Source organism: Thermobia domestica, chromosome 9 (assembly GCF_964235325.1).
Source record: "Thermobia domestica chromosome 9, izTheDome1.hap1.1, whole genome shotgun sequence".
Taxonomy (NCBI): domain Eukaryota; kingdom Metazoa; phylum Arthropoda; class Insecta; order Zygentoma; family Lepismatidae; genus Thermobia; species Thermobia domestica.
The window spans coordinates 114828046-114842439 of record NC_137462.1 but is presented as its reverse complement, the minus strand read 5'-3'; the positions used below and the strand labels follow the sequence as shown (position 1 = coordinate 114842439).

At 37.0% G+C, this 14394-nt stretch overlaps 2 protein-coding genes across 7 annotated transcripts in view; one reads left to right on the top strand and one right to left on the bottom strand.

Annotated features, from left to right (window-relative positions):
• Window positions 1–5068, bottom strand: part of Cpsf5 (cleavage and polyadenylation specificity factor subunit 5) — a 62086-nt gene extending 57018 nt beyond the window's left edge. For 2 of the 4 annotated variants that reach the window (XM_081771735.1, XM_081771734.1), the window contains exon 1: window positions 4897–5068. In XM_081771735.1, the coding sequence (XP_081627861.1) occupies window positions 4897–5012 (116 nt within the window). In that variant the 5' untranslated portion in view covers window positions 5013–5068. Of the gene's footprint in view, window positions 1–4692; window positions 4836–4896 lie in introns of those variants that run through there. The other 2 variants (XM_081771736.1, XM_081771737.1) reach the window with 2 other exon arrangements.
• LOC145694945 (protein BANP-like) overlaps window positions 5005–14394 on the top strand; it is a 64427-nt gene continuing 55037 nt past the window's right edge. Inside the window, exon 1 of one of the 3 annotated variants that reach the window (XM_081771731.1) lies at window positions 5005–5119. In XM_081771731.1, coding sequence (XP_081627857.1) covers window positions 5084–5119 — 36 coding nt within the window. In that variant the 5' untranslated portion in view covers window positions 5005–5083. Of the gene's footprint in view, window positions 5237–5261; window positions 5415–14394 lie in introns of those variants that run through there. The other 2 variants (XM_081771732.1, XM_081771733.1) reach the window with 2 other exon arrangements.

The following is a 14394-nucleotide window of genomic DNA, read 5'->3' as shown; positions in this document are numbered from 1 at the left end:
CTGGCACTGTGATTCTCCTTCGCTGTCTTCATTTGTTTGTTCACTATATACGATGTACCCATATCTCTTCATTTTTTAAAACAAAAATATTCCTGATAGGAAACAGTGAATAATCAAATTAGTCTGAAATAGCTTTATTTTGGAATAAAGTTGGTGATCCTATACGGGATACTTATTTGGAAGTAAAATTGTTTCATTTTATATTGTAAAATTACGTAAAAAAAGTCGTACGTAAAACAATTTAGCACAATATTTACACAATTATTACTCATCTGCACTATCAGAAATGCACAAAACATTTAATTTATGCATAATGTAACTACCTCGGCGTTTACGAACCACTAGCTTAATTTTCTCGGAATTTTCAGACCTCATATTATTGATGTTATTTTGGTCACTATTGCTAGAATGTTTATTTCTCTCTTTATGTTCTCCTAATGTTTATCTTGGAGCTGTTATTTTTTAAATTTGTATTTATCTCTTGATATACTTCACGAGATTGCCACTTAAGAAACAAATTGCTATTTTGCAAACATCAACAACAATTTTTCTTTGCACAAGTCCATCGTCGACATGACTTGTACTTTTTTCATCATTCTGGCATTTTAATTGTTTTGTTAAAAAAAAAAAATCCGTTACATTCAGGTATATTGCTTACGATACCTGGCCAAAGGAGTAATTAGGCTGTATTTCTAACACCGTGAGTCTATAGATTATCCTCCTCCTCTTCTTAGAATTAGGTATAGCTAGACCACTATACTATTACTTTGTTACCGATTTTATACAATAAACCACAAATGCTTACCAATTTTATATGATAAACCACAAATGCTTTGGTAGTTTAAATGTGATACTATGACATGAGTGTGCTACTCGAGAAAAATAAATAAATAAAAATTACATTTTTTTTTTTTTTCTGCAACAGAGACAACAAATTGAAGATAACTTCTTGAGACTAGGATGTGCATTCCGGTGTCGTCGCTGAACCAGAAGAGCTCATATTGTTGGTGATTACGATTTATTTTGACGAGTTGAACGCACCTCGTTATAACCTGGCCGATGAACGATTTCTGACAGCTTTGTACAAGGCTTTGGCGAGCGAGCAGAAGACAGCAGGTCAACCAACCTTAGGCTCAGAACCTGTCGCGTCTCCATGATAACCACCACACACTGCCAAACTTTCACTAATCTCCTCTCACCCTCAACGAGGAAGCAGACGATTCTTTCCTTGCGCGAGAAGCACACGGCAACACCTCACTCCTCAGTCGTCCTCGCGAGCTGAGCTGTCAGAAATCATCGTTCGCTGGCCAGGGTATAGTTGTAGGTTTAACATGAGAATGAGGGAAGTCTTTGCACGACCGGATAATTGAGTATCTTATAATGAATAGCAACTTCCAGTCTCAGTAAAATGAGGAAAATCAACTGGTGGAAGGCAAGATTCATGGTTGAAATAGTGGTCATATTTGTAGTAGGAAAGCCCATAGAGTAAAGTGATCATAATTGATAATAGCAAAAGTGTGATGATTTTTGTATTAGTAGAAAACTAACAGCACGTCTATATCTAGCAGATGGTTATAGTGTTTGGTAGTGATTTATGATCCGTTTTTTAAAGGAACGGACATGAACATGTCATCCGGACATCCGAATCAAACCTAATGCATTCGATGCATAAACATAACAAAGACACGTTCATGTACAAAAAATTAGGAGCCATGGACAACGCAGTAAGTCCCTGTCAGTATAAAGAAAATCGTAGACTCCCAGTGAAATAGCTATTGCATGTACACTGTTCATTGGATAGTTCAATCTCTTCAGCATGAAATACGCTTTCCTGGAGTGCTATGTATTGGAGCCCATAACGTACTTGAACAGGGAAAATTGGGAGAATGTTAGGAAAATTCGCTCCAGAAAACCCTCCCATCAACTTTGGGCCCTTCTGGAGTGGCTCCGGATAAAAGCACACTATCCAAATGTATCTTGAAAAATACTATAGGGATAAGAAATGACTGTACCAAGTTTTAAATTAACAGACGGAAGAGATATGACGGAAAAGCTAGTATACCAATACACGCTTTCCTTTCATACCGTACTAACCTGCGATCTTTAGTAAAGACATACCTGTAACGTTCTTCAAAACCTTCTTAGGATGGCTTTTAGTATCTCTCCCAAATCCATCGACAGCTCCGGAGCCAGTACTGTGACTTATAGTGAGGCGTTGTAAACTACGTTTACACATACCGTCGCTGACGCGCCTGCTCCCTGCGGGCGCATCCCCTTGCTATCGCTCGGACCCCACTGTAGCGCTCCTGCTCTGACTAGGCACTAGTGCCTTTAGTCGCCACCTAGCACAAGTTGATTAGTGTTTTATGCACTGTAGTTTTTATGTCATATGCCCACACTGTACTTATACTCATGACTAAATCACAGTCACAAAGAAGGAAACGTAGTGACTACCAAGTGAGCCAGAATCACTACCAAATGATTTGGGGGAGAAACTAAATAATACCCTCTTAAGACATATTTTGCAAATATTTAAAAATGAGTTTTGGAGCTTCATGGTATTCGCAAACTTCACGAGTGATGTGTGTTTTGGATTGAAAGTACTTTTTTAAGTTGTTAGGCGTCAGCAACTAATTTTTCTTTGGAAACGCTCTTTGGTTGATCTTTATTTCCCCATTATTTCGGTAACCATAAAGCGTATAGAATTGCGGTCTTAAGTGAACTGATATCAGTAACGTTCTTTACATTTTTGAGACACATATTTGAAAAATAGGTAAAAATAAATAAATCAGGCACCCCCGAAGCCCACTGGAATATCCACCTACTTTTGCATAGTAATACATGTTAAGCCTGAACCAATATATTGTCGACATTCACCGTTGACCCGAACGACCCAGTTATACATTCAAATGTGAACATAGTGTTAGTCGTGAAAAAGAAAATGAGCACAGGAAACTTTCTTTATCAGAGTATTTATTCAAGTCCTCTACCACAAACGAGTCAGTACATAGTTTCCTGAAGACAGTGCCGGAACGTTACAAATCGTGAAGTAACCGCAGTGAAAGCGTTAAACTTACCTACAATATAGTAGTGTTTTGAGCCACATACTTATTTACGCGCATACGCACCGCCTATGACGCTCCTGTCCCCTTTACAACGCAACCCTTCGCCACTGGATCGAACCCCTTGCTAAGCTTCTCCTCTGACTCGGTTAGACAAACATTCCAACTTTTTAGTGACCACCTAACACATGTTGGTTCTTTATTTGTACACGCAGTTTTTATGACATATTTCAGAACCCAGCATTTACACGCAAAATAATGAAGTCTTGAATCGGCAGAGAGGAACACTTGCTACAGGTAATTACAAAGAATTTCCTGATAACAAAATTTTGAAGATTCTGGACCTATTCTGCGGCACTAAAACAAACAAAAGAGCTGACATGAATGCTCCTTTTGAACGCACCCTCGCGCAAGCCCTCCAGTTTCCCCAGCTACTATAGTATTCATGCAGTTAGTAGAACTGGTTTATTTGTAGGCTACTTAGTTTTTACGCAAATCTCCAAACGCTGTATCTATACGTAAAACGATAGAGCCCACTTAAAGTGAATCTGCACTGAGGAATGTAACCTTTCTAAGGCAGTATGGTATTCGCAAGTAGCTATATTTTCTGATGAAAGAAGGGAATTAGTTTCAGTGTGTGCCTAAAATAGGATAAGAAAAAGTGGTTTAGCACATTGATCGCCAGAGATTTTTTTTTTTAATTTTACTGTTGGCGTGAAGTTTATCTGTATCAGAGATGATACACTTAGCGTAGGTGGAGTACTTGCCTAAAGTATTCAACTGTCGCAAGAATGGTCAATGTTCCGTTAAGGGGGTCCAGTACACACGAAATTTGAAATTTCTCGCACTTCTTTCCATTGATTTTAGTTTGATTACAAAATATAACCTTGTATTAGGTTAGATTTGGACTCCCTTAACGAAACATGGACCACCAGAATTACTGCTGCAATATGACTTTCCAGCGCCCTGACTACAGATAAGATGTGTTAAATATACCACCCTGTGTATCAGAAATGATACACGAAGCGTAAGCGGAAAACACCGCGTGTATCACCTGTGATAACATGTTGATCAATGTGTAGTTCCGTTAAGCCCTACCGTGTCAAACCTATTTACTAAGTGAACGAAACCAAACAACTAGCCTAAATATAACCTAACCTATTCAAGTACTTATTGCCATGTTGAAAATCTGGTGGGGATTAACGGAATAAAAGCCAAATCGTGCTATTTTTCATGTCTGTACAAAAATATCTACTGTAGCAGGCTGTCAATTATATCCCATGTTGCAAAAATTCCTTTTTCACAAATCAGTTGCACCCATTTTGTAAATCTTGGTACACAATGGTGGGATGGAAGGGTATACAACGCATTCGGATACCTTCAATTAAGGTGATGTTCACGTATATTTTATCTAATATTCCCGGTTCTTAATCTTCATGGAAAAATACGTTAAGTGATTTGAATTACAGGAAATTGTGTACTTAGAGAAAAATCACTACAATAAATTGTTTTCCCAACTGTAAACATGCGCAAATAATCAGCATAATTCAGATCACAATTTCACAAAAACATCTTCAACTAGTTGAACAAAGAAAATTCCAGTAATTTTGCTTTCTTCGGGAAGACTTACATCATTTTAAACCACAAAACAATAACTAATTAGAAAATATTTGCATACTAAACTTCATATTTCGATCTTTGTGATTACTTCCAGAGATACTTTAAATCAAAACAATGCAAAGCTGCGCATGTTTACCGGCAAATATGGCGACTCCATTGAGTTAACCATCTCGATATACACAATAGCTTATATTCTAAGTTTATAAAAACTTACAAATTTATGGTCCTGTTGAGTGTAATTGATTGATTTGGAACATATTTTGTTTCAACAAAAGGTGCTGTTTGTGACGCTCTTCGCGGCCACCCGCTTCCCTTAATCGCAGTCGCCATTTCTCCTTCGAATTCTTCTTATGATACAATGTTTGCGAATGAGACGTATGCTATGATTTGTCAGCGTCCTCATGTTTCAAGCAATGCCATTTCCTATTGGTTGGGTGGTAAGTTGTAGCACTAATCGCCATTTTGCACCGTCAAATACGTGAAATAACGTGAAATAGAGAACCGAGGTTAGAAGAGGGTGATTTGAAGATTTTTCCCCGAGATCAGTGATATTAGTAAGTCATACATCGTGCGTAGATGTTGTGTATATGTGTTTATGCTACAATAGGAGTAAACTGTAATGCTTGTGTTTGCATCTGCGTAAACAGCCATTTTCATACCGTATTGACCTCTAAGCTTATGCAAATACCCTGTATTTTCTTAAAAAGAAATCAATGATAATTTTGGTGCTGAGTAAGAATTCACATTTTCCATATTTGATCACATTAACAATACGGGAGCCTAAAAATGGGAATTTTGTTAGTCTATTTAGAATAATACCGAATATATTTATTATATGATAATACTATAATAACAATTACTTCGCCGCAAACCTCAGATTAAAAATAGTCCGTGAAATTAAAAAAAAAAAACATCGCTTCACTTGCTTTAAATGATTATCCAAGGCATTATAAACTATTATTACCCTGGTACATGCCCAATAATTGCGTACAGATTGATATTGTGCCTGCAAATTGATCGGCATATATTCCGAAGTTGGGCGTCCGCTTTCGTCAAGTTTTTTCACTGTTATCTCCTTTCCACACTTTCTGAAATTTGTTATTAGGTTCATTAATCCGTGCCCTTCACAAACTTTTAAAAGATTTTGCTCATTATCAATGTATTCCTTCACAAATGTTAAAACTGCTAGTTCATTGCCCTTGTACATTCGCCATATTGGTAACATAAATGCTCGTTTCTTTCCCACAATGCAACTGTTCGGTTACCTTGCGCCAAGTAGTTCCCTCCGCTCGCCATATAGTCCCATGTTTATAACCGCTTATATATAACAAATAAACATATTTTTCGAGACTCTTATATATTATCAAGCACACAAACGATCAAATTATCCATATATTTCCTGTATATTTTAAAAATTTCGCTGGAAACGGACGCCCAACTTTGGAATTTAACCCAATTGATCTGCTCTAGGAGCACCCAGCTATCCTATTAGTGCAATTAGAGAATTCGGATATAGTATACGTAAGACCGTCTGAGTTCCAGAAGAAGCTGGACGCTCATACTTTTAGGGATTATTCATTGAGTATCTACGAACTTAGAAAGGGGGTAACAAACCCACTTTCATTTACTTATCCACTGATACGAAAATAAGAGAGACCGTACCTATTTGCCCTTGTACTTTATATGCTATAGCGCATTACATTATATGCAACAAGGATTTTGGTCTGCATCATGATATAAATTTAAAAATATTTAACATTTTTCGAATCGAAATCAACAAAATTTATTCTAGAAAGTAAAAATAGAATGTTAAGCACATATAATGAAGACAACGCAGTGATTTAATTTGGTAACGTATAAATATATAATATAAAGTATCCTCGCGCACGGAAGACAGGGGGTTCTCATGTATACTATTACCGAGAATTCTATTACTCCGTCAGAAACATGGTAATTTGACGGTTAAAATGAGCGAGTGCATATAGAAGATAATTGTGTAGGATATTCCACTGGCGGAGGAATTTTTCACAAAATAGGAAAAAAAAAGTATTTCACGTTCATAAAAGTAATGTTACAAGGGCAAGGTTCTAGAACACAGGTCCCCTTTCAATTTAACTGTAATAAAGGCAGAAAACAATGTGTCCTGCGGGGCTCTGACCCGCCTACACTCGCTGTCGCTCGCTCGGCAATATTATGTGAATTAAATTTATTCCTTTAATGCAGAAAGGAAACAATATTGGTTAGCTACTAACCTATATGGGGAGGCCTGTGTTCTAGAACCTTCCCTGTTACAAGTGTGAAACTTTTACAATGACTGTACTAAGGTTAAAATAAATAGTGCATATCGAAAACGATTGTAGGAAAAACTAATTACCATCAGTAGAGATAAGTATACAAGTCTTTTTATCCGGTTTTACGAAAACAAGCATGACTGTATGTTATATATGCTTAAGAAAATGCACTACTGGTACCTTACTTTTTCTTTTCTTTCTTTTTTTTTTTTTTTTTTTTTTTTTTTTTTTTTTTTTTTTGTGGAGTTGCATTCTTGTGTTCAGATTTAGTTTAGGAGGACTTAAATTGTTTGGGTGTAAATACATCTGGATATAGCTACATGTCAGAAAAACGATAATATAACAAACGGGGTATGTTTAGTACAAACCAACCCTACCCTAAACTAACAGAATGTGAACAGAAATAACCAAAATTGTAACATTTTTTAGAGAAAAGAGCTGGACCCCTTCTGCTAAACATAGGCCTAACAAACTCCAACCATCTTGAGCTATGTGGTCACTGAAAGGCATGAATTGTATCTAATCAACTAATAGGTAGGTAAAAACTAGTGAGCCCGAGCTGCGATGCGTCTATACACGCGTCAGCGATGGTAGGTATTCTTCAGCATCTTCGAAAAGCTTTCTGATACATATATCATTATAGTATAACACACTTCATTAACATACAAATTTAGTTAGTTATTCCTTCCTTATGGCCCTCCGTGGCTAAGCGGTTAGCGTACGCGCCTTTGACGTAGGAGGCCCGGGTTCGATTCCCGGCGGGAGCTCATTTTGGGATTTCACGTTAATCAGTAGGTCCACGTCTCATATAGCCTCGCTGCTGCAAAGGGACGTTAAACTCAAAATAAACTCCTTCCTTATGGACTGTTGTGCTTACAAGCGTACGCTTTGCATTACATTTTTTAACATTCTTAGGAATGTTGTAGGTAGGATCATATTTTGAGTACTTATATATTCTTCTGTTAAATAACACTCGATATTTTTTCTGTAATTATTAAAAACTTATTTCTGTAAACTGGGATAGCACCTTACAAGTTGATAATTAATAAGTATGTTTTGACATAAAGTGATTTTGTCACGCGTACATCTCATTCTCAGTGTCAGTGTCCTTGAATTTTAAAAATCCATGAATCTGATATAGATCTTGTTCGGCCTATACGCCCATCTGGAATGTTGCTAGTTCCGAACACACACAAGTAATTGCAGTACCGGAGCCGCGATTCTTAGTGGCAAAGCGCTCACTTGTGTTGCGTTGCATTGGGCCTCTGGTTTCATCTCAGCTTACACCAAATGTAATTTATGGTTGACGAAGTCCGTTTTTTTTAGGTTCCCGCATTTCGTCCCATTTTTTCATTCATTAACATAATCGTTTTCTTTCTTAGCCTTGGGGTTAGACGTTAAACTGAAAATATCCGCGAATTCTCAACTTGTGTTTTATAGATTCATTTAGTATATGAGGGCACGGTAGCTTACCTCTGATATGTGGGGTCTCTGGTTCGATCCCTGGCCAAATAAGTTTGTGGTGGACAACGTCATGTCCGTGGATTTTGTCGGTGAACTACTTTTTCTACCCACATTCTCATTCCACCAATTCTTCCATTATCATTTACTTAATCATCCGTCTCCTTTAAAGGCATAATTATGGGACGTTAAACTAAAAGAATTCATTTCCTTTAGTATAATATGTAAGATGAAATCCTTATTTTGGTATAACCAAAAGACATATTGGCAGCAGGATAAAGAAAAATGTAATAAGATTAAGAAAGAGGAACTAAGTGTGCACATGGGCAATTTTCATATGGAATGACAAAGATATTTCAGCAATAAAAATTACACAAATTTACAATGGCTGTTCATAGCTGATACGTTTCCATGAGAACAAGTTCAAGTTATTGCTTAGCTAAAATTCTACACCCCACCACCAATGATCATGCACGATGTAATATTCATCAGTATAGGCCATTACGGTAATCCTTGGGACTTCAATGGAATATTCTTGAACTGAATAGCATGGATTGCTGCCAGGTAAAATCACAGTTCCACATTGGTAAAAAAAAATTATATAGTATAGAAAAACTAGTTTAGTCAGCATTTCTTTTGACATATAATCAGTGTTCTGTCCAGTACATCATGTTTACCTGCGACCAATATATATATATATATATATATATATATATATATTATTATTATTATTATGTAGGAAAATTTTGGCATCCAGAACAAACAAAATTAAAGGCACATTAGGATACATATTTAATTGTATTGTATGAAACAATAAAATACAGGGTACAAACCGATAAGAAAAATAGTCACACTGGAAGAAAAAAAAAGTCACTTTTTCTTACTTAAGAATTTCACTGTTATTTTCCCGTGATAATCACGCTGTCTCAGACCGTTTTCTGCCGAGGCAAATACACCGTCATACCAGGGCTGTTCCTTTGATTTCCTACCAACTTCAAAACGCCTTTCCTTTCTGGCCAGCCATTTCATAACAGCAGGGGTTGGCTAAAATCTTCCTACATACCCGTATTTATATTAACGTGAAGGTAATTTTTCACAGTAGTGGGAGCCAAAGAGAGTTTGTTATCTGTTTTCAATATGTTGTAGCCACTTATAAGTCTTTCAACATCGGAAGAAGATGGTTTCGAAGCAACAACTCGGGCTAGACGTGTTGACAGAGCACGGCGGTAGACGTGTGAAATGACTGATTTCCATAGATTTTCATGAGGAGGCTTTTAGCGTCCAGATCTTTCAACATACTGTATGATGATGCCTCTCTATATTGCATCTGCATCAGGACTACAAAATATCTGTATCAGGACAAATAACTTTGTGGCATTCTCTTAGGGCGTAATCAGTTACATCCTCTTGCAAAACACGCAAAGGCTCCAAAGCAACAATACTGTCTTCATACGCAAACGCTGACTAACAAAGTTAATTATGGAATCCAGGACTTCGTAGCGTATTACAGTAAAATCTCTTTTCTCACTGACATATTTGTTATGGGATTTATTGTGACGTGTGTTACGATGAAGTTGAATACCATGTAATGAGTACTGTATTTCTCCGTTGACGTTCTCTTGCACACGTTCGTTTAAAAACGTTTCTTCCCACCCGCCTAATAGAGGTTTCTCTTTCATACTCTCCAATTGTGCTACAGTTCTATTTTTATATGTTATTATGTCCAAAAGAAACATTTCATCACTCTCATACTCCTGCTGGTAGTTGTTGAAAACATATAGAGCGTCTGTCACAAGACACAGAAGATGAAGGCGATCTACTTCTATCCATTTACGCAGATGACCATTGGCTTCATTGCATCCATGGCTTTCCGTTTGCAAGTAAAGGCAGCTTGAATACCAATTTTTTAGGAGAGTAGTGAGCATACTGAATGAAAATTCTGTCCACCTGACGTCAAAATATTCTGGGTAGTGCAAAACTTCTAAGTTATTTTCTGAAGCTACTATCGTTAAACCTTTCGTTCGCTGTCCTGAAGAGTGATAGAAAGCACACAGTCCAGATGCTGCTTGTATGAGAGATGAAACATATTGGACATTCTTGGTGATATCTTTTCATGCTAAATTAAGGCGATGGGCAGCACACCAAATTTTCAACAGAGGCAACGTTTCACCTGAAGCAACTCTTTCATCAGTTAACAATTTCCACATTCCTTTGTGTTCTCGGGGGGCACGGTGGCTCAGTGGTAGAGCGTTCGCCTCCGCTGCTTGGGGTCCCTGATTCGATCCCAGCTCGCGCCATGTGGACTTTGTGGTGGACAAACATCGTGCTCGTGGTTTTTCACGGGGTTCTCCCGTTTCCTACCACTTTCTTCATTCTACCTTTTCATTTATATCTCATCATCACCGTCTGCTTTAGCCTAACCGGCATATCCGTGGGACGTAAAACTTCATTTCATTTTTTTCTTTGTGTTCTCCTGTATTCATGTTTTCACCATCAGTAACTATCGAAGTCACTCTGGGAAACAGTTCTTTCCATGGCATTACTCTTTCTACTGATTTTCGTAACGCTGTAACATGCGCTTCGGAGCCTCTTCCTTCTGGTTCTTCAAAGCTCAGGAACAATAACTTGTTCTTACCCTTTTCGTCATCAATATTGGCCATAACGTGATGATTGTGCAACTGCATTCTGTCGACACTGCCATCGCTTCTCAGTGATATAGCTAGTTTGTTTTTAGGGGTTTTCGTATATTTTCCATATTTGCCTCAACAATGCAATCTAACAGTTCGGCGCGAGATGGTGGATTAAGATACAAGAAGTCTGAGGACTTGGGTTCAAACACTGTGTGTTGTATATTAACATCACTGCTACATTAATCTGGTACATCTGACCTTTCAGGAAAGCCATCTGTCTAGAAGGCCATGACCATGCACTTAATGTTCCACGTTTAGCGTCATTAAACACTGTGTTCATGTATGCACCAATCTTCGCTTTTTCTACATTTTGAGCTGAAAACTTCTTTAGTAGTTGGGGTTCTTTACATTTCTCTTCAAATGTCATCGATAGCTTCTTCGTGATGCTGAGACGACATATGATTGTCGATGATTGCCTGTCTGCATTCTGCTCCAGTTTCTGTACAAATAGGTGGTATCTGTTTGCTAGTTCTAAAGCGCTTGACACTATGCAAATGCTCCATACAGACTATATACCTAATTCGCTTTCTTCCTTCACCGAATTTCTGTAAACATTCTGGTACTTTCACTATGTTTTTGAGAGTTTGGTGACTGGGAACTATGCACTGATGGAAAGATTGCTGCAGTAGCAACAGATCCATCATTTTTCACTCTTTCATCATCTACAACGTAAGGTTAGAAACAGTAGCTGGTAGACCTGTTTTAGCACCTTCAGGTTTAGTTGAAACATCATCAACGGCATTTGAAACAGAGGAGCTTCTGTTTTCTTTTTTGGGTCTGTCATCTTTTGTGAGCCAGGACAGAAGACTCCTTTGAGTGCCAGTATCCTAAATTAGAAAGAGAAATGTATTCTAAATTACTAGTCCCGATTTGCACTGCGTAAAGTTGTGCCAAAAATTATAGAACCGCAATTTTTGCGACGTAAATACTCAATAATGCTGGGGCTAGCGAAGAAACTGAGTTTACATCCAATATTAAGACAATAAGCGTTTGTCTGTCAGTGCTAACAGATTATATGCAATTATGAATTATTTACGAAAGAATGTGTTTTTGTGATGTTACGAGGCTCTTGCCAAAGTTACGTATTTTTTTCCAAGGAAACAGGGGGACAGAATAAAATTATCTTCATCCATGTATACCAAATCAATTTTACTATATAGGCTGGTATTGTTAGAATTAAATAAAAAATTAATTACATATTTAATTTTACTTAAGTATTAATTCTAACAATGAGCACTAATAGCAAACTTCATTTGTTATGTATCTCTGAAAGTACGTTTTATTCTGTTTATCTGTTTTCTTACAGCAAAAAGAAAAAAAAATGTGCAAAAATAAAAAAATAAAAAAAATGCAGAAGTCTCGGATCCACCAAAATCACATCCCCCCCCCACACACACACAGACAGACAAAATACTCAGGATTGCAAATTATCTGTTAGCAGTTACTTTATGTTCATATGTGACATAAAAAGTTATTTTCGTCTGCTTAAAGTGCATGTAGCCCCAGCTTTATCGAGTATTAATGTCACAAAATTATCGCTCTTGTTTGTCACAAAATTATCGCTCTTGTTTGTCACAAAATTATCGCTCTTGTTTTTGGGATGAACTCAATGAAATAAACGGAATTTAAAGGATTTATTTTCAGAGGAGTTTTGGACCCGGAATGACTGATATTATGAACTTTTATGTTCTTCACATATAGCAAAATGAGTAATCTTCGCATCTGTATTCTAAACTAAGATAACTAATAATTTTAAATTGAGATTGATATGGCGGTCTAGTTAAGGTTGAACTGTTGTATACCAGTGCTAGGCGTACTCCCGACTGCCCTACATGTGCCATACAGGTTCGTCAGTGTCGAATCTGAACATGAATTTAACAACTGGTACCACTATCACTATCGGATTTTGCAGCTTTCATTATTTATCTGTAAATTACATTACTCACTTAGCCATGTTGGTTTCCATTCCCCCTTCTACCAGTATAATAACCTTTTGTGATGGTACTTTCAAATTCTCAGGATCACCGTGACAACGCGAAAATGCATAGCGAAAATGGTATGGCAATTTTCAAAGGCAATTAGTAACAGCTGACTGGTATTTCAAACATAAATTATTCCTAATTGTATTTTTCTAAAGACAAAACTCGTACTAAACAAGCCAGGCCAAAACCCTGTGGAGACTGTTCCCAGTTCAAATGCTTAACTTTATGACTTAAATACCATGGAAATTAAAAATATTTTTGTGTGTGTTGAATATCGCTGATTCAATCTTAAACTCTGGATAAAATAAACTAGACATAGCTGATGTTTGGCACAACCAGGTATTTCACTATAAACACTGTAAATTCCGCATAATGCTATCATTGATATGGGATTGGGAACTGACAAATACTGTTCAACCTGATAAACTTATTGTGATTTACCAATTACCATATTATGGTCACCGTATTAAAGAGGTAAAACTGATTCAAAAGTTAAGCCCTGCCAATGCTGGCAAAGCCCTCGCACACCTCCCGTGACGTGCACAGTCAAAAAAAGTTTTTTTTTAAATAAAGGAAATGTGATTTTCTGTTTGACGACTTAGGAATGAGTTTTCAGATTTGACAGGTATTATACTGTTTGCGATTGTATGTTATACAGTCAAAAATTCAGATTTTTAACTGTTATTATATAGATTTCAGTAATTTTGCACTTATTGTGTTTTTGCACTCACATTGACATATGTTGTTTTCAGCCTGTAAAAACACAGTAAGTGCCATTTCTTGAAATAAAACCATTAAAAACAGGTAACAATATTTAACAACACTTGTAAGCTCAACATAGGTCTATAATTTTGAAAAAATGAAATATATATATAATAGGTTCATAAAAGCGATACGGGAGGACTAGTCTACAGCATTCTACTTACTCCCCATTATCACTGCAGCATACACAAAACGATGGAAAGTAATGACGAAGAAACAGAAACAGATGTTAACGTTTCTTGTATTAGTAGGCTTCTCAAGCGTTGCCTGTCCCATCGTCGAGTCCACGCCGTCTCTGGTCTGTGGGGAGCCTTCAAAGAGGAATAGAATGTAATACCCATGGTTCAGCTGCAACGCAGTGGCCTGCAATGGAAACTCCTAAACAGGGTTGGCAAAAACCATGTTTTTATTGAAAAAAAAAACTGGTTGTTTTTGTTTAAATAATTTGCTCCATGTATATATACTACATATAGACAGAAGTAAGTTTTTTCGCCTTCCTGTTATTATGCAACAACAAGGTTATGCT